This window comes from Acanthopagrus latus, chromosome 8 (assembly GCF_904848185.1).
Source record: "Acanthopagrus latus isolate v.2019 chromosome 8, fAcaLat1.1, whole genome shotgun sequence".
NCBI classification, from domain to species: domain Eukaryota; kingdom Metazoa; phylum Chordata; class Actinopteri; order Spariformes; family Sparidae; genus Acanthopagrus; species Acanthopagrus latus.
This window is the reverse complement of record NC_051046.1, coordinates 23,015,682-23,037,664: the sequence shown is the minus strand read 5'-3', so window position 1 is coordinate 23,037,664 and position 21,983 is coordinate 23,015,682. Positions and strand designations below refer to the sequence as shown.

General features: G+C 43.0%; 2 protein-coding genes across 4 annotated transcripts in view; one reads left to right on the top strand and one right to left on the bottom strand.

The window, feature by feature from the left end:
- The window catches only part of zgc:173742 (DNA topoisomerase I, mitochondrial), a 32,240-nt gene extending 23,319 nt beyond the window's left edge, over positions 1-8,921 (bottom strand). For 2 of the 3 annotated variants that reach the window (XM_037106206.1, XM_037106208.1), the window contains exons 1-2: positions 909-1,088; positions 534-664 (exon numbers count right to left, since the gene is read on the bottom strand). In XM_037106206.1, coding sequence (XP_036962101.1) covers positions 534-649 — 116 coding nt within the window. In that variant the 5' untranslated portion in view covers positions 650-664; positions 909-1,088. Of the gene's footprint in view, positions 1-533; positions 665-908; positions 1,089-8,897 lie in introns of those variants that run through there. The other variant, XM_037106207.1, reaches the window with a different exon arrangement.
- Positions 3,928-17,655, top strand: mlycd (malonyl-CoA decarboxylase). The gene is made up of 5 exons (XM_037106209.1): positions 3,928-5,213; positions 8,916-9,028; positions 10,306-10,462; positions 10,890-11,042; positions 16,485-17,655. The coding sequence occupies exons 1-5, from the start codon at positions 4,668-4,670 to the stop codon at positions 17,028-17,030; spliced, it is 1,515 nt and encodes a 504-aa protein (XP_036962104.1). The 5' UTR covers positions 3,928-4,667; the 3' UTR covers positions 17,031-17,655.
- Positions 17,656-21,983: the final 4,328 nt, after the last annotated feature.

Here is a 21,983-nt window from a genome sequence, read left to right as displayed (position 1 = left end):
ATCAGATATCAAGGTAAATTAATTTATTCAGATGAAGACGGTGTACCCACAGCACTCAGTGAAATTAATGCATGCACTCAATGCCACCGGCCTGCATGACAGCTCAGCCAGCGTAGCATTCTCTCAGTGACACTGCTTTATATGTCTTTTAGTGGCAGCACACACACTGCCATGTGGCTCTCACCCTCATATGATTTATCACCGAGTATTAATTATTAATCCAACTTAATTTGTCTCCACATCTCAACGACATGAAAGGCAGTGCTATTTACAGGACCCGTGCAAAGTCCAGCTTTGATGGGCGGCCTGTGCTGATGCTGAACAGATGTGCTGCGGTCAGGTCTCATGCACGGCATATATTCAGGGGGAGCTGCTTTAACTTGGCAATCTCGACAGGGAGTTACACAGGCAACTTGCCTGGTAATGACACTTGACTTGCTCTTGATCGAATAATGATTAAGTGCGAGCTAAATCGTACCTGTCAGGAAATCATTTATTTTCTATCCATCTTTAGTCTCTCACACATGACTCACCTGTTCTTGATCGCGTCCCCCCCGGCACCAGCGTTTTCATTGTCACTCAGCCTTTTCAGCTTCGTCGCTTTGTACTTTGCTTTTCCTTCTCCTTTGGCGTCCTTCTCTCTTCCCATCGCTCACACTGGCCTCTGTGGAGCACATAGGGCATTAAATGATAGGACGCAGGTGAAAAGGCTGACAGTGACAGGACACATATTATAATCGCCCAGGAAAGCTTTGGCTTTCTCGTGTTAGCCAATTAGCTAGCTAACTTTAGCCAACGCCAGCAGGGTGAAAAAAATACTTTGACGTTAGTTAGCCAAGTTTGAAAGCAAATATCTCTCATTACTCTCGTTGGCTTGTGAAAATATACAGTGTCAAAGACTCGCTTACCACTTGCAGTGTCGACAAACACTAGCTGTAGACTATATTTCGTGTAAAATGCAATTTTTTTAGGCGGTTAAATTGGCTTCGTGGACAATGCGAGCCACCGGCTTTGACTAGCATTAAACCGAGCAGGTGTCGAATCTAGCTGAAGGCTGATTGGCTGGGAAGTTCATCGAGTTGCCAGGTTGGGTGGTATACCGCATTCAGTGACCTATGTCTGACAGGATGATGTTTTGTGTTAAGGTGTGTGTAGACTGATTTTTATGTGTGGTGATTAATAGTGCATGTCAAACCTTAAAAGGCTCTACACAATTGGTTAGATTGTTTCATGTAACTTGGATGGATGAGACATCTTGTAATTAGTTGGCATGACCAGCATCATAGTCTTGCAATGTACTTTAATAATAATAATAATAATAATTGTCAGTCTTACTCCGTCGACCAGGCAGGTGCACACCTAACAGGGATCAAGCGAGCAAGTCTCAAGGACCATCCAGATTTGTTTCCATCGGAGGACTTTCCCATTGTACCCCTTTGACGTAGAGATCTCAGTTTGTCTCCTGATTAAACACTTCTGAACACATTGATTTATCTCAAGTAATTATGTTTGCATGGCTGTGTCACCACATCCTGTCCTCGGGTCTGCAGTTTTTGCTTCTGCGTTTTGTTTCTCTGAAATGTGAACATAGAAATCTGGTTGTTTCATGTCTCATCAGACTATCATTTACTGAGGCAAGGGTTTATCTCCATCAGCCCCACTTTATTCTTACCCAGGGGAATAATACAGACTGTACCGGGCAGTTCCTCAAGATTTCTGCTAACATCAGTGTCAGAACTGTGGATTGTTTGATACTACAAGGAATAATTCATAATTATAATTATAAATATAAATATATATATATTATATAAATTAGAGTTATAGGCAACATGTATGCTTATCTTCTTGTGAGAATGAATAAACTAAGACTATTTCAAAGTTCTTCATTAAAAAAAAATCACTTATTTTGCCGATTGGTTCCTTATAACCTAATCTATTATATGTGTTAACTATAACAGATATTTAAACACTTGAATCATTTTTGTTTACTTTTTCAAAATGTTGACACTGAAACATTAAAGGAGCATGAAAAGTTCATTGCACCTTACACAAACTGTTTCTACGTTTCTGTGCAGCTGAATAAAATATTGCCGTGGAAAACATGATTGAGGGGCCCGTAGATACTACAAGTACTGACATATCATTCCACAGCAGCGTAATTCAGACATTGCCACACAACGACAAAGACAGGTGATTCATGCTTTTAACTCAGATGAGGGATTCCAGTGGAGAAGAGGATTTGACTTACAGTAGAAAAGCACTTGAGACAGAAGCAATAACGTCGAGTATGTTTCTAGAGAGGTCCACTAAGATGGACTGCAGAGGGCTGTCAGTGCAGTTTTTCTGCTGTATTCTCAAAAGAAGAAGTAAAACACATAGAGTCCAGATACATGATCTAGAGGGAATTTCACAGTGGCTGTAGATGATGAGAGGCACACCTGGAGATGCCCGTGGTAAATACATTAAAACCTCAGACTACACAGTTGTTCAGCAAGGTGTCTGAGACTGATGACAGAGACACTCGGGTCCATTAAAGCAGCATAGAGGTATAGAAAGTGCGATCAATAAATGTTTCCTGCTGGGTTCAAAGACCTCTCTGATCTGACAAACCATAAATAACACATCTAGTCTGTCACACTACAGCTGCTCTCCATCAAATATGAACCAAATTATTCAACGTTGACATAAAAACAGTGGCGCCTGCATCATTACTGTGTCATTGTTTTCTCTTTACTCATTCATCTAGTGAGTGAGTGATATTACGCTACAAGTCATTCTCATACATTTCATTCAAATGCATTTCCTGTTACACAAATGTTAAACAAGAACAAGAACGGCATCAATGATTAGGATTCACAATCTCTCCAAAAACTGCCTGCAGTATTGAAAGGGCTTTTTTCATTCATGTTGTCTGTTAATGCCTGTGTTCAATGTAACATATCACAACACAAGTAATGCCATCCATATACTGTGTTTATGTTCTGAGACCTGCCATAAATATGGATGACACGGAGTCTCAGTGTGTTCTCAGGAACATATGGCTCAATTGTGAAATCCGACAAAAGTATTCATGGCAAGCTGTTGGCCAAATCTTGAAAGTAATCTATGAAATGCTTTAACATAATCTGAATTCATAAAATGTGGTGGTTGAAAATGCTTTGTTTTGTCGGGGACACAGAGAAAAAACAGCTGTCAAAAAATGTTTTTAAGGAGGTTATGATCTGCAGATTGTCAAGGACATGGAAGTCAGAATGAAAAAGGTTTGCACTGTCAGAAAGCCCTGATCCTGTGCATGACCTCTTACTGTGCTGCTTGACCATTTTTCAACCATGCAGAGCACAGATTTCACCTGAACGCACCCAGAAAATATTTGTAAAAATGTCTATTACAAAAGGGGATGGTTTGAGACACAGAGGTGTATATTATTGTTTATGTAACTTTTGAGATTTGTGATTTATCAGTGTCAGTTGCAGAGAAATATGGTCAGAAACAAAAACTGAATTCAAATTTGATGCATTGATTACTGGATTGTGGTTTCCCATTGTTTTGTATGATATGATGTTCACAGAGAATGTGCCCATTAAGAAAAAAATAGATCATCATTGTCTTTCTGTCAACCAGATACAAATTATTAAATAATGGGTAACAGAAACTCCCTACATATTCAACACTTGGGTACTGTGTATAAGTCAATAAATGGTCACTTGAAACAAAGCTTCACTTGTAAGTCCTCTGAGGACTTACAAGTGAAGCTCTCATATCACGGTGACCAAACTGTTGTTCTGTTAACAGGTCACAAATCATGGAACAAAAACAATTTCAACGTAACAACTAACACATGAAAGCAAGGAAATCAGATTTACAAATAAGAGTTTATTCTACAACATCCTTAAAATATAATTTTACCAACAGTCAGTTCAGTTCTCAGTGTGAGCAGATGATAAGAAAACTGTGTATAGCTAAACATGAATAGATTTGATAAAGACACAAAATGATAACAGAGAAACTCATAAAACACAATGTCTGAATCAGCAGCGGTTAAAAAAGTTTAATATTTAAAATTTTAAAATTAGTTAGGGATATTGGGATATTATAGTGTTTAACTTGATTGTTTATTCTGTGACATATTGGAATTTTTTTATTGTGTTTTGTGAATATTTTTGGCCCCCCAAAATAGTGCAACACAGGTAATTTGACTTTTATATCCATGCATATGCAGATATGCACCCATATCCCAAAATCCCCAACTAATTTTGTCTAGTGCACATATGAGTTTGCACATGGACTCCAATACTTGCCTTTATGCAGAAGTCATTAGATCTACATTATGGATGATTATTAATAAATTGTTGGGTGTTAATATCCTTTTAAAGTACCAACAATCATCCTGAGATAGTGTTACCATCAAAAATATTGGTATATTGCAAAATATCAAGATATGTATTGGGTATCACGACCTATCCTAACATTTAATATTAAGGCCACTTGATTTTTATCAAGTAAATAAAGTTCTGTATGGTTGACCGCCTTACATTTTGCAATACTCCTGTCATGGACCTGCAGTCTGTGACAGCTGTACTGTCTCTTTAAGAAACCCGGAAGTGGTTCGCCTCCTGTGTGTTCACTGGTCGCAGGTTCAAAACAGACAGCTGAGCTCCCTCCCGGCGATGATATCTCACCCTGTAATCTGGGCTTTTCGCAGCAGTGTGAGGTGCTGGCGACACCGGACTGTCCTCAAAGTGGCTCTCGGGTCCTCGGACGTCAGCTTTTGGCGCCGGTATTCGACCCCAGTCCGTGGCAGTGTCACGAGCATGGAGGAGATACTGGCGAGGGTCGTTGCACCTTTACCCACATACGAGACGAGAGACAAATCCCCTCCTCCTCCCGAGTCCAACAGCTTGGACTTTATGCACTTCTACAACAGTCTGAACAAGGAGGACAAACTCGCTGTCCTGACGAGGCTGTCTCAGGACTTCGGAGTGGACCACAAAAGCGTCTCGGAGCTCGCCGCGAAGCTGTTGGACACTCAGCTCCGAGATTTGGCGACCATTTTGCAAGTTGAAGACAGGCTGCGGTACAGCTTGACACCCCGATACAAACAGTTGCTTAACCACATTAGCAGAGTCCAGGGAGGAGTGAAGTTCCTGGTGGACCTCCGAGCCGACGTGCTTGAGATAATCTCAACCAAAGCTAGCGAGAGCCCACACATCAGGGTAAAAAACGCTTGTTTACATTTTCTACGGGTGCTCGCATGGCTCAAACAGTGCCGTTCGCGTTTAGGCGGTTGCCACTGTTGGTTGAGTAGCTGAATGTTTGGATATTGTGCGTGTGTGTGGTGTGATTTGACTGCACTAGCAGTGCTCTGCTCACATCAGTAACACTGGGGCACACTGAGGCATTAACTGCCCCCCTTTGCTTTGCCCCCATCACATGGCTCACATTACATCACAGCTTGAGTGGCTGTTACCTTTGCCCCAGTTTACCCCATGCCAAGCTTGATGAACTAAAATAGATTTTTAAAGTTCCTCATATCTTATGACTTTTTTGCAGATGAGTTATTGACTCATTGACTCATCTGCTGCAAAATGTCCTAAGATATGAGGAGCTTTAAAAATCTATTTTAGTTGCTTGGGGCCCATTTTTTTAGGTCTTCCTTAAGATAAACTGTTGTGTTAAAACCCTGTGAAAATATTTCACTCCATACAGGAAAGGGCTGGAGCTGCTCTGCTGCAGCAACCAGGTGAAAGAGCAGAATATGAATCAGGCATGTAATGAGTGTTTTGAAGACAAAGGGAAAATAAGATTGAAAGAAAAGGCAGCCAGATTAAAAAACCAAAACGTTTGCATTTTCCATCGCAGAGACATGACTCCTGGAGTCTCATTTATTTTATTGTCCTGTCATTCATGTTCGGTCAAATCAAGTTACAGTTTTCAATGCAGTTCAGCGCTAGAGCGCAGGAGTCTCTGTGCAAACCTTGGAATAAGCGCTGATTATTTTTCGGATAGAGAGCCTGCTGTCTTATTATTTCTGCACAATTAATTTGTATGAGTATTCAAATGAGCACTGTGTGTTATTAGTGTCCGTGACCTTTCTTTCAAATCAGGTTTCAGAGGCAGAAGCAGAGTGCATAATGAACCGTAGATGATTGATACTAAAACTTGCTCACCCATTTCTCGGGCTTCTCATTTTTACAGGCTAGCATATCCCACTACTGTTAAATGTGTGACACCTCATGTTTTATTTTGCGCTGCAACTAGTGATTGCTTTCTTAATTGTTAAATTTTCAAACCCATCTGAAGTGGGCGCATGAGCCAGACTGCGCGCCAAGAGTGTAAATAAAGGGGGTGCTTCAGGAGACTTGGATTGCATCTTGTATGTTTTGTTTTTTTGTTAAGAACGAGTCGCCACCTACTTCATTTGTTTATGAAAATGCCGCAACACTGTTTTGCTGATGAAGCTCCAGAAATAAGAATTAACAGTCTACCAAACTTCACCTGGCTTTCCACCAGCATCAGTCTGGCTTGTGCTCCTCATGTTGGCTTTATGTCTGCGTTGGAGTCACGATGCGTCCTGTCACGCCTCTTTTGGTTCCGCAGCACTGCTTGGGTCAGTGTGAACAAACAAAGGCTACAGAGAGGCGAGCCCTCGGCAATGATGCAGAGTGTCTGTGTGAAAGGGTCTGTAGTGTCAGCTGATGTGAAGCAGCATTTATGTAATCAACAAGTTCCAGAAGCTTGCTGGCTATATATAGACCGTACTCTGATTTTCAAAGACCCTGACTGCACTATAGCCAGAGGACTGAGAGCCTCTTCTCCCCTGCTCAAAATCTATTTTATTCCTGCCGAGAGGTGGTTCAGATGCATTTAATCCTAATAACAGAGGCCCACTGAGACCTTTTGTAGTTTACAAAGGTCTAAGCTACCTATGGAGTGTTGACTACCTTGGTCTTGGCAGCACACAGCAATCTTTTCATGTTGTTATTGCCAGGATTGATTGCGCTAAGAATGGGAAAAGGTTGTTGTGAATAAAGATTTTTTTTATTTATTTATTTTTTTACTGCAGGTGTTAAGCACACATGCATGACTGAGGATATTCAAAAAGGAACACTGAAACGTGGAGGAGCAAAAAAAAAAAGATGGAATTTCTAAAATGACTAAAGCAATGGAAGTTTGGATTTCACAGTGCTGTAGTTACTGCACTTCTCATAGGAGTGTCACTTTAAATTCTGTGCTAGATTAGTTTCTCTTTGTTGGATAATTGATTTTTGCTGTTCTGTCTACCTTTGGGCCTTTCATTCTTGTTTCTTGTTCACCTGTCCATAAACTGAGCGGATAAAAGATCTAAAGACAAGTCAGAAATGTCATTTTAGCTGTTTGGATTTTACAAAGTGTCAGTGCGGCCCCCGTCCTCCCTCCCTCCCATAGATAGACTTTCCGGGCTTGCCAGTGGCATTGAGCCGACTGGAGTAAAGGTTCTGGCAACAATCACGCAGATTGACCTGTCGACACTTGAGCGGTGTGGTCATCAGCCTTGGATAGACCTTTCGTTCTTACCAGGCACTGCTGTCTCCGTATAATCACATTGAAACTCAGTGTATCAGCTGCAGCATCAGTGCCTTGCCACACTGGCACAATGTCAAAAAGTGTTGCTTCATTTTCTTTCCAATGGAGCGCAGGATTTTCTTCTTTTCCCGTCCTTCATCTCCCTCCTAACCTCAGGCTTCGAATGCTAGTCCCATTTCAAAAGACTTCATCTTCCGCTGGGTCAATGGCAAGACATCTCAGTTTGGCCTTCCCTTTGTGTGAGTAAGAATTGGCTACCTAGGGCAGCAGCTGCACTCTCAGGGGTTGTTGATGTGCTGCCATTTTTTTTTCCTTCTCCCCCTACAGAAATGTAGGGCTGGGATTATCAGCCGTCGTAGATTATTCCACCTCAGGCGGTTTGTGAAGTGAACATGTACAGCATTCAGACACTGTCGCACGAGAAGTTTTGCTGAACTTTTTCTCTCTCCGAGGCTTACTTTTGATTCGCTCCCCGCTCAACAGAATCTTCCAGCGTGAAGCCTCTCAACCGTAGAGCTGAATAATGCAGCGCCTGATGCATATGTGTGAGGGAGAATTCCAAGTTTTGTTAGTTTTGGTTTGCTCGCGGAGAACTTCGGCGGGCGGCTTTTGTGCCACGACTGTGTTTGAGCTTGTTTGTATTAGACGTTATTATGACTCACAAGCGGGCATTAAAGTAAGCCCGAAGCGAAGCCACCGTGCGGAGCAGCCAATATGAGTGGTGTTTGTGTGTCTGCGCATGTGCACCGCCTGCGCCTCCTTTGTGTGTTTGCAGGAGATTTGCTTTAAATGAGGTCTGACCTTTTTGCGGGAGGACAGGCCTGCTTTGAAATGGCAAATTGTTTATTGAAGTGCCGCGTCTACACCCATCGCAGGTTCAAACGAATCACTACTCATAATGTGAAAACAATCAGACTGCACACAGAGACCCAGGGGACTGTGTACAGTGTGTGAGATACCGATATGGAATATTTTTTATAGCACTCAGAAAAAAGCTGCTGTCAGTCAGCAAGGAAGAGCTTGTGTGGTGTCTTAGTAAAGGAGGTTGCAAGGCTTTGTGTTCATCCTGTTCTTAAGTAGTCATATGAAAGCTGCAACGTCCAGTTAATGCTTTAAATTAGATTGTTCTTCATAAAATCTCAATATGATGACCAGCATGCTTCCATGGCCCCGGTAAATAGACATTTCTAGCAGGATTTTCCTCCATACCAGTATTTTATTCAAATCATATATTGTTCCCTCTTTTATTTTCCCAATAGACTGGCTGCCAAGAGGCAGAATGTGGCATATTTTCTATTATCGGCTGGATGTGGATGTAAATTCTAAACTCTCACCTTTTGTTTCTCTCCAAGGACCTGAATGGCACTCTGAAGAGTTTGCTTTCCGAGTGGTTCTCTGTAGGTCTGCTCCATCTGGAGAGGATCACCTGGCAGTCCCCCTGCGAGATCCTGCAGAAAATCAGCCAGTAAGGGCGTTTATTCATGCTCCCTCACATCTGTGTTTTTTTTCCCCTCTACCTCTCTCTCTCATTTCATCAGATTTTCTCTTCTTGCATACAAATGATGCAGCACTGTATGAACATTGAATGAAACTTGTCTTGAAAGCACACATCTAAGCTCTGTATATTATAACAACGATACAAGGTTATGTTAAATTTAAAGCAGAAATATACAATGTTTCAACTCCCCCCCCTCAGAGTTTCCCTGTGTTATTACTGTTGGCACCACTGCTGCAAAGGAAGCCAGTAGCCAGGCTACTACCTGCAAACTGGCGACTGTCCAAAGCAAAGAGAAACAACAGTGGGAATCCCAATGTGACTCAGAGCACAGCACTAGTTTGATGAAGAAGCTGGCAGGTTTTGTTACGTCCTGGTCTAGTAGAAACCTTGCCAGGTTTTAACCGTCTCATGCTCCTGCTGGTCGAGGGAAACTCATAACAGTGAGGGAACAGACTCCGACACAACACCAGCAGTCCACATTGAGTAAATGCCCGCCTGTTATCTCTTGTTTTAGCTCGGTCTCTACCACTCTACCTCTTCACCTTCTTTGCCTCCTCCATCAGTGCGGTTCTTTTTTGCTTTTGGAGCGCTGAGTTTTCAGTTATTAAAGTTATTTTATCATTGATGGGGATAGCGACCGGGGGAATACAATGTCTCTTACTGTTTTGGTTGGCCAATGGCAGACGTCCTTTCTTCGTGCTGTAATTCAACCGTGCTTTGAATGGAGCCTGGTGGCAGATACAATAGCAGAGTGAAGGCAAGTTTTTCAGAATGATAAGTCAGAGCAAAGACATTGTCTAATGCCGGTTTAAATGTGGAATTAAGCAAGACTCTTATTTTACTCAGTCTAACTAGCTTCACACTGCCATCAGCAGTTTTAGCACACTGTCGTATATGCAGCCATAAACAAATTTCAGAGGTTTTAAAACAAGTTAGCTCGACACATTAAAATGTCATCCATAGATGGCATTCAAACCAACTCCTGAGGCCAACAGTTGCTGAATTAGCTAGCAAGCTTCAGCTAAAACAATTGGACAGTTCATTTAGGAGAAAACTGCAATGATTTTGCCCTCCTCTGTGTGAAGTTAGGAGTCGGAGTTAAGCTGCCCCCGTCCTGACTATCAACTCTACGTGAGCTTCAAGGGAATGTATCTGAAGAGGCGGGGCAACAGTAACGAAGGGGGCGGGGTTTAGCAATGGGTTAATTAAAAAACTGAAAGAGTAACTCTATGACCCTCTTCCAGGTACGAGGCGGTGCACCCTGTGAGGAACTGGACCGACCTGAAGCGCAGAGTGGGGCCGTACCGCCGCTGTTACGCCTTCACCCACGCCGCCATGCCGGGGGAACCCCTGGTCGTGCTACATGTGGCCCTCACTGAAGACATCTCCGATAACATTCAGGTTAGAAGCAATAGCTGCAGGCTGGCGTAATGGTTTGTCTCACTTTAACACACCTCGGAGGATAGTTAAACATCTGGGATTTACTATTTTGTTCCTCCCCTCAGATGACAAATGGATTATTGCTGTGTGAAAAACAATACCGAGGCCTTTAAACTGCATATCCCCGCAGGAGTAACCTCCACGCCGCGGACTTATTTCTCTTGGCATTTACAGTGAGAAGAAGGTGTTTTTGACAACACTGAAACATTCCACGGTGTGAAATAGCGCCGCATTATCCACAGTCTTGCCTCAGCAGCTCTTGAAATAGTTACACGAGACTCCTGCTTTGGCTCCAGCTACGAAGCTGAGAGGAAAGGGCTTGTGTCTGGATGAGTAGCTCAGAATTTGTCTGTGACTTGACTCACATGCGTGTTTTTTTCCCTCTCAGAGCATCGTCCGTGAGTTTGCCTCACTCCACTCCGAGGAGGATGTCAACAAGGTAAATGCAGCCATCTTCTACTCCATCTCCTCCACCCAGGCCGGTCTGCAAGGGGTGGAGCTGGGAAACTACCTTATCAAGAGGGTGGTGCGAGAACTACAGGTGAGTGCTGTGGGATGGGGGATGAAGTGTAGCACACCTGTCAACAACAAGTTGGTCGAAGGACTGTGCACTTTAAACATCGCATCCAGAAAGGCAATTTACATTTATTTTGATTTGTTGCTATTTGTTGTGGGAGCTGGAGAAATGATCACATCTTCATATTTTGTAGAATAAGAGCTGCAGCATTCTTGGTTTCAAACAGTTTCAAAAGACTTCTGTACCTACCTGACGCAAACCACTAAGGCCACATCCACATTAATATGTTTTCTGTTTTACTACTGTTTTAGAGATCATTTTTGTCCGTCCGTACACCTGAAAACACATTCCACATGACAGTTTGCAGCTGTTTTTGCCTCTCTTTTCCATTGTTGTACTTTCAATTTCAATTTCGAAATATAGAAAACATAGCATCCATTCCATCAATGTACAAACTCAAAACGCTTCACAATATATATAAAAAAAACACAATCTGAGTAAACATTACCGATGGTGCTACGCACACCGATAAGACCCAGTTAGGATGCAAGCGTGGGCGTCTGCGTCACTCTGGGTATGACAGACCAAAACGTATAGAAGAAGCTACATTTGAAGAGGACTTGTTGATTATATACAGCCAGTGATGAAACACAAGATTAACAAAACAATCATTTTGGATCCAAGAAAATAATTAGAGATTTTGATTACTGAACACATTTATTATTATGGATTTAAGGAAAAGAGAGGGCTCTGTAGATGTATTATTTAAAAAAAACAGCTGTTATTGTCAGTGTATAGAGTTTGTACGTGAGGTTGTTATGGTGTCTTAAAGTGACACTGTAGCTTGCTATATTTTCAATAATTTAACTTTAAACTCAAGTCAAGTTTATTTTAACCATATGCCCCAAAATCACCTTGTGTGATTGAAATACCAAAGGTCTTGAATAAACAAACATTCTGGTCATTTTCTTGCTTATTAAACTGTTTTGAAATTGGAGCCAACAGCATTCTAAAGAACTGCGATAGAAAAGTTATTTGAATTCCACTAAAGATTTGGCTTGGGTAAATCTGAGGTCAGGCATTATGTAAGGTCACAGAGGAAGCAAGGTTACGTAAACATCTGTTTTCTAAAACACCATTAAGTGCCCCGTCATATCAGTGAGGCTATAAACCCACCCTGTGGCATTATAGTGTGATAAGGACACCTCATGTTGAGGCAGCACAGGACACAGATACAGCTGTAGCCTCGTGCAGAGCTCCCTCTCTGTGGTGTATGTGCAAAAAGTTTGTCTCCTACCCAAACAAGATGTTTCCCCTCTTCATAACTCATGTGCAGACTTCAGTTATACAAGGCTATATAGTAGCCTTCAGGTGTGGCCCAGCTGGCACAGCAGTATCCCTCCCAGAAATATGTGATGAATTTTGTTTGATTGCTGCTCAAAAATTCCTTTTGAAAATGATTTTTGCCTCGGTGCTGAATTATAAATCTCCCGCGTGAACTTGTAGTACATATGAGCTGAGGCTCAAGTGTGAATGTATTTGCGCAATGCATACACATAATCAGAGCAGTAGGCACTAGACAGGCAATAATCAAAACTCATCCGTCGCTCTCAATAAGTGCAGAAGAACCCTTCATGTCGGGCCACTCGTCTAGCACTCGTTAATAATTGGAACATTGAATGGAGCACTCTACCCAACAGATGGGAGCACTTTATAGTGCATCCTCATACAAATAAGGGTTTTTTGAAGCTTTCAGCTTCTTCCACTTTAGTTATTCAAACAACAGGACTGTTGACATGACTTTTCACTTATTGACGTTTTTTTATAAATGGCAACAATACAGCTCACTGAGCTCAGCACATACTGTTTTGTGTTTTTCACTTAAGCATTAGTGTGATTTGTGTCAGAGGTTGAAAAGTCGGTTATATGGCACTACACTGTAAAAGCCTCACAGATGGGGGATGTTGTCTTCATCAAGAGGTCTGCCAACTGAATACCAGCTTCCTCTTTGCTGTCTTTCTAATGCAAAGAAAATCTTGGAGAAAAAAAAGTCTTCTACTTTTTCAAGGGTGTCTTTACCTACAAAAGCACAGAACAGTTACTACAGATCATGTTTCAAAATTATTATTGCCACATAACCTACATAATACCCCTCAGCATACTGAAACACTCTACTTTTACTTCAGGGAATTCATGTAAAAGGTTCAAAGAAAATGCTCTATGTATGTATGTATCACCATTCTCTGACAGTGAATAGCATCTTCTATGCATAATCTTACGCTGCAGGCTAGTAATTACAGGAATGAAAGATGCAATATCCCCCTCACAGCTCTTTATTAATCTTTTACATCTGTTTACTAAACATAAAATCATGTGCATAGGGGGTGTGTAATTCAACTGCCCTGAGATACGTTGAATTATTTGAATAACATGAAAGTAAACAGAAACTGGGGGCAGCGTGCAGTTAGCAGATGTGCTGCCTTTTGGCAGCTAACAATCAGACAGCGAACTTTGCTTAGTTTTGGTATCTGCCTCTATGAAAGCAGGAAAGCACAGGCTCGTATATCCTGCACTACAGCATAAATTGCGCAAATGCATCAGAGCTTTTATTTATTTATTTATTTTTCTGGTAACAAAAGAAATATGGTGTAATAATTACTGAAACAGAATGTCTATTTGAAAACACTGTTAAAAAAAAAAAAAAACGGATCAAATGAATTGCAAACATTTATATAATTAGCATAAAGTTAACTTCAGCTCCAGCTTCTAGAGCAGACTCTCAAGCCGGGGCCAAGATTTCCATGAAACTAGTGCCAAAAAGTCAAATTCTGGTCTTCTCCCAGTTGGGACTGCACATGTAATTGCTGCATTTTGTGCTTTGTAGGGGAGTAGAAAGTACTGTTTGGAGATGTAACTACCCTTACTGGACACTTTCATCCAAACCACCCCATGTGTGCAATTATTTTTTATGATCCTGGTGGGAATCGAACCCTTGACCCCTGCAGTGTAAGTGCAACGCCCCGAGGCCCCTCGAAACTAAAACGCAGTTGAATTCTGCACCGGCCCCGGCTTTCTGACCGGGCTCCGTGTTACTTAAAGGTGAAGAGAGGCGCTACGCAGCCGCAGAGGGATCACTGAGATGATGGATAGATGATAGAGTGGAAAAGAAAAGGTCACCGGTCGTGATTTAAGGTGAAGGCAGGAGGTCTTGCTTGTCTTTGTAGATTGGACCCTAGAGCATAGTTCTGGCACAGCTCCTTCTTTTCCTCCTCTATATCCTGCCCTCCCTCTTCCCTTTTCACCTTTCCTACCACCTCTGTCCTTATTTCCACTCCCTTCTTCTCTCTGATAACCCTGTCCACTCTCGACATAGGGAGCGCCTAGCGGGGACAAAGTCGAGGTTGGCGTGGGGAAACGTGAGGCGTGGGAGCCAGCCGGACGTGGAAAGTGAGAAGGCTGAGTTTTGAAGTGGGAGGGCGAAATCAAGGAGAAATGCAGGAAAACAATGTTGCAGAGCGAGGCACGCGGACAGCGGCGCGTCCCTCCAGGGGTCGTCTGACACTTCCACTTTCCTCCGTTCCCCCGTTCACTCCTCTTCTTGCCACATCTCTCCGTCACTTATCAACCCAGCCGAGGTGAGGGGGAGGGTTTTGGTGAGAGGTGAAATCAGTGGGGTGGAAGAAAACCTATGAGATGGGTGGGTGGGTGGCTGTGTGTGTGTGTGTTTGTGTGTGCGCATGTGTGAGTGTGAGGTCGAGATGAGACATGGGGAGAGGCGGGTGAGAGAAGGGGACCGGTATTAAAGGTGAGAGTGCTGGGGGGACTGAGGAGGGGGAGGAGGGGGAGGACAGAATAAGAGGGAGGGAAGGATCATCCATCTCCATCAGCGGGGCAGGATCGTGAAGCGATGGAGTTGATTTGTAATGCCGTCTCTGTCTGAGGAGTTGAAGGCCAGACCAGCAGCCTGTGCACAAACCACAAAATAAAAAGTGTTGTTTTGTGTTTTGATACCGAGGTTGAGTGTTTGTCCGCCTTATTCCCGCTGTCGAGAAGCTGCTGCCCTTTCACATTCTGGTCGGGATCAAATCTCTGCCGCCTCTCATCTGTGTTTCTTTATATGTTTACTCCGTTTCCTCAGCCCCGGCTCCTCCTAAATTTTGTTTTGGGTAAAGCGGGCTGCGGCTGTTTCTTTACGCATGTAAATGATTTCTGCAACTTCTTTCAAAATACGGGATTGAAAAAAAAGAAATCTTTGTAAACCCATAATGACAGGGGTTTTTCCAGACATTCCTGCACACCCCAGGTCTTTATTTCTGTATTTAACGCTGGTACAGCTGCAAAATAAAACAGCATTGTTTCTTAACTTTTCAGGCATTGACAGCAAACAGAGAAAGATAGAATTAAAGGTGCACTATGTAGTTTTGGGGAAGAAAATTTAAATAGAGGACAAAACCAACACTAGTCTATATGTGTGCTGTATTTATATAGTAGACTGAGAAGGAATGGAATTCAGTGAGGTTGAAGGCTGATGTGAAAAGATGTGTTTTGAGTTTACTCATGAAAGAATAAACGCAGACCGGCAATTTTCCTGTCAAGCTCATGACCTCCGAGCGAGCATTGTCACACTCATGCTCCCGTTCTTCTTCTGTTGTCTGATTGATCACTTCGCATAAAAACATAGTCTTCACCTGCAGTCGCTTCAGACCTATCTTCAGTTTTAGACTCGTCATAAAGACTCCATATCCATAAAAAGCTCTGCATTATACCCCAGACACTCGCGCTGCATCATCATGGTACTGTTGTGTAAGCAAACGTCCGTATCGGTGACACATCACCTGCTTTTGTCTGCCACCTGCAAGCTGTGGAAAAAAGAGGCAGTCTTTCACACGTCAGGCCTCAAAAGACCCTAAACACATTTTGGGGAAAACATTACAAAAACGAGGAGTTTGAACAGTTTGGGTGTTTTGACCCCAGAAAAAGAGACAGAGTGTTTCTTAAGACAGTACAGTATGTGTTTAAGGGTTAAAGGTGTTGTTGATAACAATCAGCCACTAAATGTGGCGTTCCTTCTCCCTCCTACCACTGCATTCATGTTCAACACCGCTGTTGCTTTTAATGTTGCTCATGCTAGCTTACCTTCACGTTGCTAACATTAGGCCTCATGGTATGCTGGGTGAGTACGGTAAAACTGAGCCATTATTACGTAGTTTTTTCCCCCAACAGACTGACCACTATCAAGATGTTGATGCTATCATAATTCATACTCGGATAAACAAAACAATTTTTGGACCCGACAAATCAGTAATTCAATATAGTAATTATCTTTTTAAGGAATAGAGATACTGTAATTTGCACCCTTCTACAAGCTCTGTCAGTGTACTATTTAAAAAAGATTTGTCAACATAAAGATATTACCAATATGACCCTCAGCTCTTATCTCCGTCTTGCTCTCTTCATGTCTTCCAGAGCGAGTTCCCTCACATGTCCCAGTTCTCCAGCCTGTCTCCGATCCCAGGCTTCTCCTCCTGGCTCCAAGGTCTGCTCAGCCAGTACAGGAAGGAGGGCCGGGGCTCTGACCTCCTCTCCGAGCAGGAGTGGAAGGAGGTGGAACAGGCCACTGACTCAGCCCCGGGGACCCCGGCCACCGAGGCCCTCCGCAAGCTGATCGGCACCAGCGAGTGGATGCACTCTGAGCGGCTGTCCCGGGTCCTGGAGCCGGCCCTGATGCGTCTCTGCGCCTGGTACCTATACGGGGAGAAGAGACGGGGCTACGCTCTTAATCCAGTGGCCAACTTCCACCTGCAAAACGGCGCCACCATGTGGCGGGTCAACTGGCACGCAGACACCAGCCCCAGGGGTGTGGCGAACTCCTGCGGCATCATGGTGAACTATCGCTACTTCCTGAACGAGACATCTAAGAACAGTGCTCTTTACCTGCAGAATAAGGTCATCACGGCGTCGGAGCAGGTGCTGGGACTGGTGTCCCAATTTCAGAAGAACAGCAAGCTGTGAGAAAGGGGCGAGGATACACCCGCAGATGTGTTACACAGCACTTGATATCATTAATATATTGACTTATGGTCTGTATTTTTGTTTTATTTGTTTTCAATATTTGACATGTTTCATCAAAAAGGAAAAAAAAAAACCTGCCTCTGGAGCTCCATTTGACAGACTGATTTTGCTGATTTTGTTTTTGAATTAAAATAGGAACATTTGGCACATGACGCGTCTCATCCCATCTTGTGTTTGTAGTGCGTAGGTTCGGCTTTTTGCCTCATTGGGTTTCTGGTTGAAGCTGTTTGATACTGTGTAAGTGCTTCCAAGGCTGAGAGACTGGAGCTAATGAAGCACGAGGCATCTATCAATGCTTCACCGTGTTCCTGGATCACAGTGTGTGTAATGGTGAGGCGGCAACGACGAGGGAGTGCAGCTACTGGAATAAATGACGTTTTAGATTCTTTCATTTTGGCTGAGCTGTCTGCGAGGGGAAGAAGAAGGGGAGAATATTGGATTTTGCCTGTCTTTTTTTCCCCCCCTCTACACCTGCTGTTACACTGGCTCCCTCTAAAGCTTGATACACAAAGGCATGACATCACGGGCTGGAAATGTTATTTAATATTAAATAACTCTAAACAAACGTGGAATTATTTCTGCTGTGTATCATCGCCGCTCATATTTTACGGCCCACTGTGTTCACTCTGATCCGCTGGGCTGGACCCTCCTGGTGCCTCCATTCAGGTGATTTAAAAATAAAAAAAATCACACACACACACACACGCACGCACACACACACACACACACACACACACACTATCAAACTCTCCAGAGAGCCATCGCTGATGTTCTAACTGCTCTGTACAGGTGCCAAGCAGGGCTCATATCAGCCCACACCCTCATTGTTGTGAAATAATATATCACAGCAAGTTGACTGTGAAATTACATTTTATCTCTCCTAGGAGCCAAACTTTCTTTTTTGTTTTTTCACGTTCTCTATCCCCCCCCAACCACCGCCGCCACAACCACCTCCCTTTTCTCTCTACCCGTGCCGCGCGGTGTCCTAGAAACTAATGGAGTGAGAAATAAAGTTAAAGTAAATGGCGAGATTGATGGTGTTCGGTCGTGAAGACGGTGGGGGAGGAGAATAAAGAAGCATAAAAAAGGACAGTTGTTTAAAGGATGCCCTTGACAGGTGGCGCGAGTGTCTCCGTTCATACTCAGAGACAATGGGGGACCTCTCAGTGCTCAGTTGTGTATGGGGGACGAGGAAAAGGAGTGGCACTGTCACGGCACCTCACAACCGAGGATGATGCACGCTTTCGTGCTGATTGCCATGGAAACAACAATGACACAGTCCACCCCTGCTGCTGGCAGCCGGGGCTCGTTTTTGAGTTAACTTTGCCCAGGAACAGCTGATGGTTGTGACCAAAGAGCAATTTTAAAAGTCCAGCAGCTTTTAATTAGGAACTTTTTAAGAAATGCATCATGCCATACGGTGAAAGTAATGACTTTTTTTATTTTTTTTTATTTTTAGTAGCCACAGGACCAGGAAGACCAATTGTTCATAAAGAGTTCACACAAACCTCCTTAGCAGAGGCTTTAATAAAACAACTGTGCACCCAGGTCATATAAAAACTTTTAGTTGGTTTAGAAATTAGATAAAGTGTTAATCAAGTCCACTTTTCATGTGTTTAAGAGAGTTAATTTATAAGGGGATGCTCAAAAGAACATGAACGTGAAAGTGAACATGTAATTTGAACATTTTGTGACTGAGGCGACGTTTGATTCTGTCAAACATCTGTGATCAGACTGCTTCGTGGAAGGATAAGTTTGAACTTTTTTCCAGACAAATGCAGCAGCAAGTATTCAGATCACTGCTGAGCTCCCGCATCGTCGCAGTGTGTACTTAGACCATTCTTCATTTGTATCTAATCAGATTGCGGTTTTGTCACATTTCCAGCCCAGAACATGTTGATAATGGATTCACAGCCAAAGTTCGATATTGCACCGCTCCGTTGTCTGACACGTCTTAGATCCAATAGTTTCCAAAAAGCAGCAAAAGACCTGATTAAAATTGATTAGAAACTGTCTGATGTGGAAATTCATGCCTCGTCTAAAAATAATTCAGTAATTCAGACAATCCTTTCATTTTTTTTTTTTTTTTTCCAAGAGGAGGAAGAAGAAAGTACGTGTGTGCGTGGCGGCGGTGTATTTCATTTCTTGTCCCTCGTTGAGAGGAAATTGCCTTACAAATGAAGCTAATCCATTTTTTACAGTTCACAGTGGCCAGAAAAGTCAAAGATGTAGCTGAGTGGGGGGCTCTGTTATTTTCCTGCTCTAATTCATCTGATAAGGCCTGAGATGTGAAAGCCTTTTGTCTTCATCTGTGAAGCAAGTTTAAAGGGACATCAACTGAAATAAGTGCTGGAATGTATCACTGTAATATCTTAGAATATGTTTCTATTAAATCCAAAGCTTAAAATGTATATACAACAAGAACTGTTGAACATGTGGGTACTCCAAAAACACTTAAAGTGATACACTGATATACTACCAAACACTAATAGTGTCTCTCTCCTTAATATATGCTAACACATAATTTCATTTCATCAAGTGATGAAACATAAACAAACCCTTTCAAACTTAGCTCAGGCCCGATATATCTTGCGACTGCTTCTAAAAAAAAAAAAAAAAAAAGCCAGCCAGGATTTAAATCCACCAGCTGCACTCACAGTGGAAATGCATCAGAAATGTCACAAAAAAAGAGAAGAACATGGAGTTGTAATGAAGGTTTAAAAAGGAGACGTGATGGAAAAACCCTTGCGTATCTGTTGTGTCTTCTTGGAACCATCAAGTATGCCACAGCCAGTAATACAGTGAACTTTGGCAAGTACTGCTTTCTCAAAGATCCGAACACCTGCCAAGTTTAAAGCCCCTGAAAACCTGATTTTGAAATATTCATATATTGCTGTGCGGTGAATTTTAAAGACTACATAAGAGAGTGGGCGTCTGGTACAAAGCAAACCTCCTTTGACCTTGAGAATGATTTTTTTTTTTTTTTAAGCATTTAAAACAAAAAGAAAAATGCTAATCTGCCTTGACTTTGGGCTAGTTTTTCATGAAAGGTCGCCAAGAAGTGTTGGTAGTCACATTTTTCTTTTTTTTTTTTTTTTTTGGACTTTTGTCTAAAGTGTAGTCGATTCTGTGAGCTGGCTCCCACATCTGCTGCATCTCCTGTCTCACAGAAGGAAACAGCCTAGCTTGCCCAGATCCATCATTAACCTACTCTCTGAAGTGTGGTCTTCCATTTTCTGGAGGCGTGGGATCACACTAGAACCCGACATAGCTACATCGTACGACTTCTGGTGAAGAAATGCCTCCAGAAAATGAAGGAACACACTTCAGAGAAAAGGTTAACTATTAATTTATTTTGGCAGTGAGATTCAGTGACGTAACGATCCTTTTTCTAGGTTCCTTCATGTTAACCAGGATAGAAAAGCATGGACAGAAATCTCAACTAACCAAAACGAGTAAACACTGGTGCAGTAAATAAATTATTTCAGGGCCTCTAACGAGCTACCTTCTATCACTACAATCTTGCGTATACCTGCCAGCGCCGCGGTTCAAATGAAATGAATCCTTTGTTTTTTTGGGGTTTTTTTAGCGCATCAGCTCAGGTTGAAAAATGTCTCCTAGAATTTTATGGTGTGTGGCCTTTTCTTGTACCACTTCTGACATTTGAGGGAAATTTTGCACACTTTTTGCACACATATTCTAAATGTCACTGTGTGGCCCGTCCACAGCTGTATTTGCAGGTAAGTGATGATGTGAGGACAAGGGGATTTTCAGTTAAAACTGAGAGCGAGAGGAAAACCTTTACCTGCAGGCCACTGACTCTCCTCTGTGTGTGTGTGTGTGTGTGTGTGTGTGTGTGTGTGTGTGTGTGTGTGTGTGTGTGTGCAAAGCAAGAGTTCATCCAAGTGTGTTAATCCATTCTTCCTGGTTGCAGTCGCTGGCCCTCCTTCATGCTTCTCACCTCACATCATCACCATTCTCCTCCTTCCTCCCCCCCCTCCGGTAACCCCGACCCTGCGCCTGCAGCTCATCCGATCCCTTGGTCCGTCTTCAAAGGGCTTCATGGCTTTACGAGCAATCGGGACACACGCACACACACATTACATGTGCATAGCCACACACAGTCACAGGGAGACCTGCTTGCCTTCGGAGTTTGGCTGTATTTTTTTTACAGATGTCCCCTTTAGGGGGCAGCAGAGTCTCACCCAGAGTGACTTGTTAGACACTGCATGTAGTCGCGACATCCCTTCTCTGATGTGTTAGCTGGCCAAACACCCTCTTTCCCATGCTTTTCTAATTTACCGTAGCCCCTCTTGCTTCATCCACACCCTCCCCTCCATCCTCTCCCTCTGGGTCTGCGCTGTTATTCCTCTCAGCTCACCCCCTCTGGCCCAGTTGTGGAGTGAGTTTGAGATTGACAGATCTGCTATATCTGGTTATAGCCTGTAATTACAACTAATTCAGTTTGCTGATGGTATTTCCGCTCCCCTTCATCTATTGCAATTAGTCAGTATTAGTTGACCTGACGTCTTGTATCAGATTGGGTTACTGAATGAAAAAGAGGGAAACAGGCAGAGGTAGCAGAGGCATCACCCAAGGGTGACAGCTCCTCTAGAACTGATGCAGCTGCCAGACAGATTGAAATGAGAGTGAATCTCATTGATTGGCCCAGTTGCTTCCTTGGGTCGCAGACAGTTTTCTCTGAAAAAGCTGAACAGAAGTTTCAACACATTTTCAATATGTAACCTTTAGAGCCCCGATGTGCACACATGCATGGAGCACAGACGTACAGAGTTGGCTCTGCTTGAGAGCTCATCGATCAAGTAAACAGTCGGAGCCCCGGAGGTGATGATCACTCACCGATCGCTCTTCATTTGTCCTTTCCTCTCTTCA

What these genes read in the sequence shown, in the direction of transcription:
- mlycd (XM_037106209.1), top strand. Translation starts at nt 4,668, where the DNA reads ATGATATCTCACCCTGTAATCTGGGCTTTTCGCAGCAGTGTGAGGTGC. An exon ending in GCGAGAGCCCACACATCAGG is followed by an intron (nt 5,214 to 8,915) that starts GTAAAAAACGCT and finishes TTTCTCTCCAAG; the next exon opens with GACCTGAATGGCACTCTGAA. An exon ending in ACATCTCCGATAACATTCAG is followed by an intron (nt 10,463 to 10,889) that starts GTTAGAAGCAAT and finishes TTTCCCTCTCAG; the next exon opens with AGCATCGTCCGTGAGTTTGC.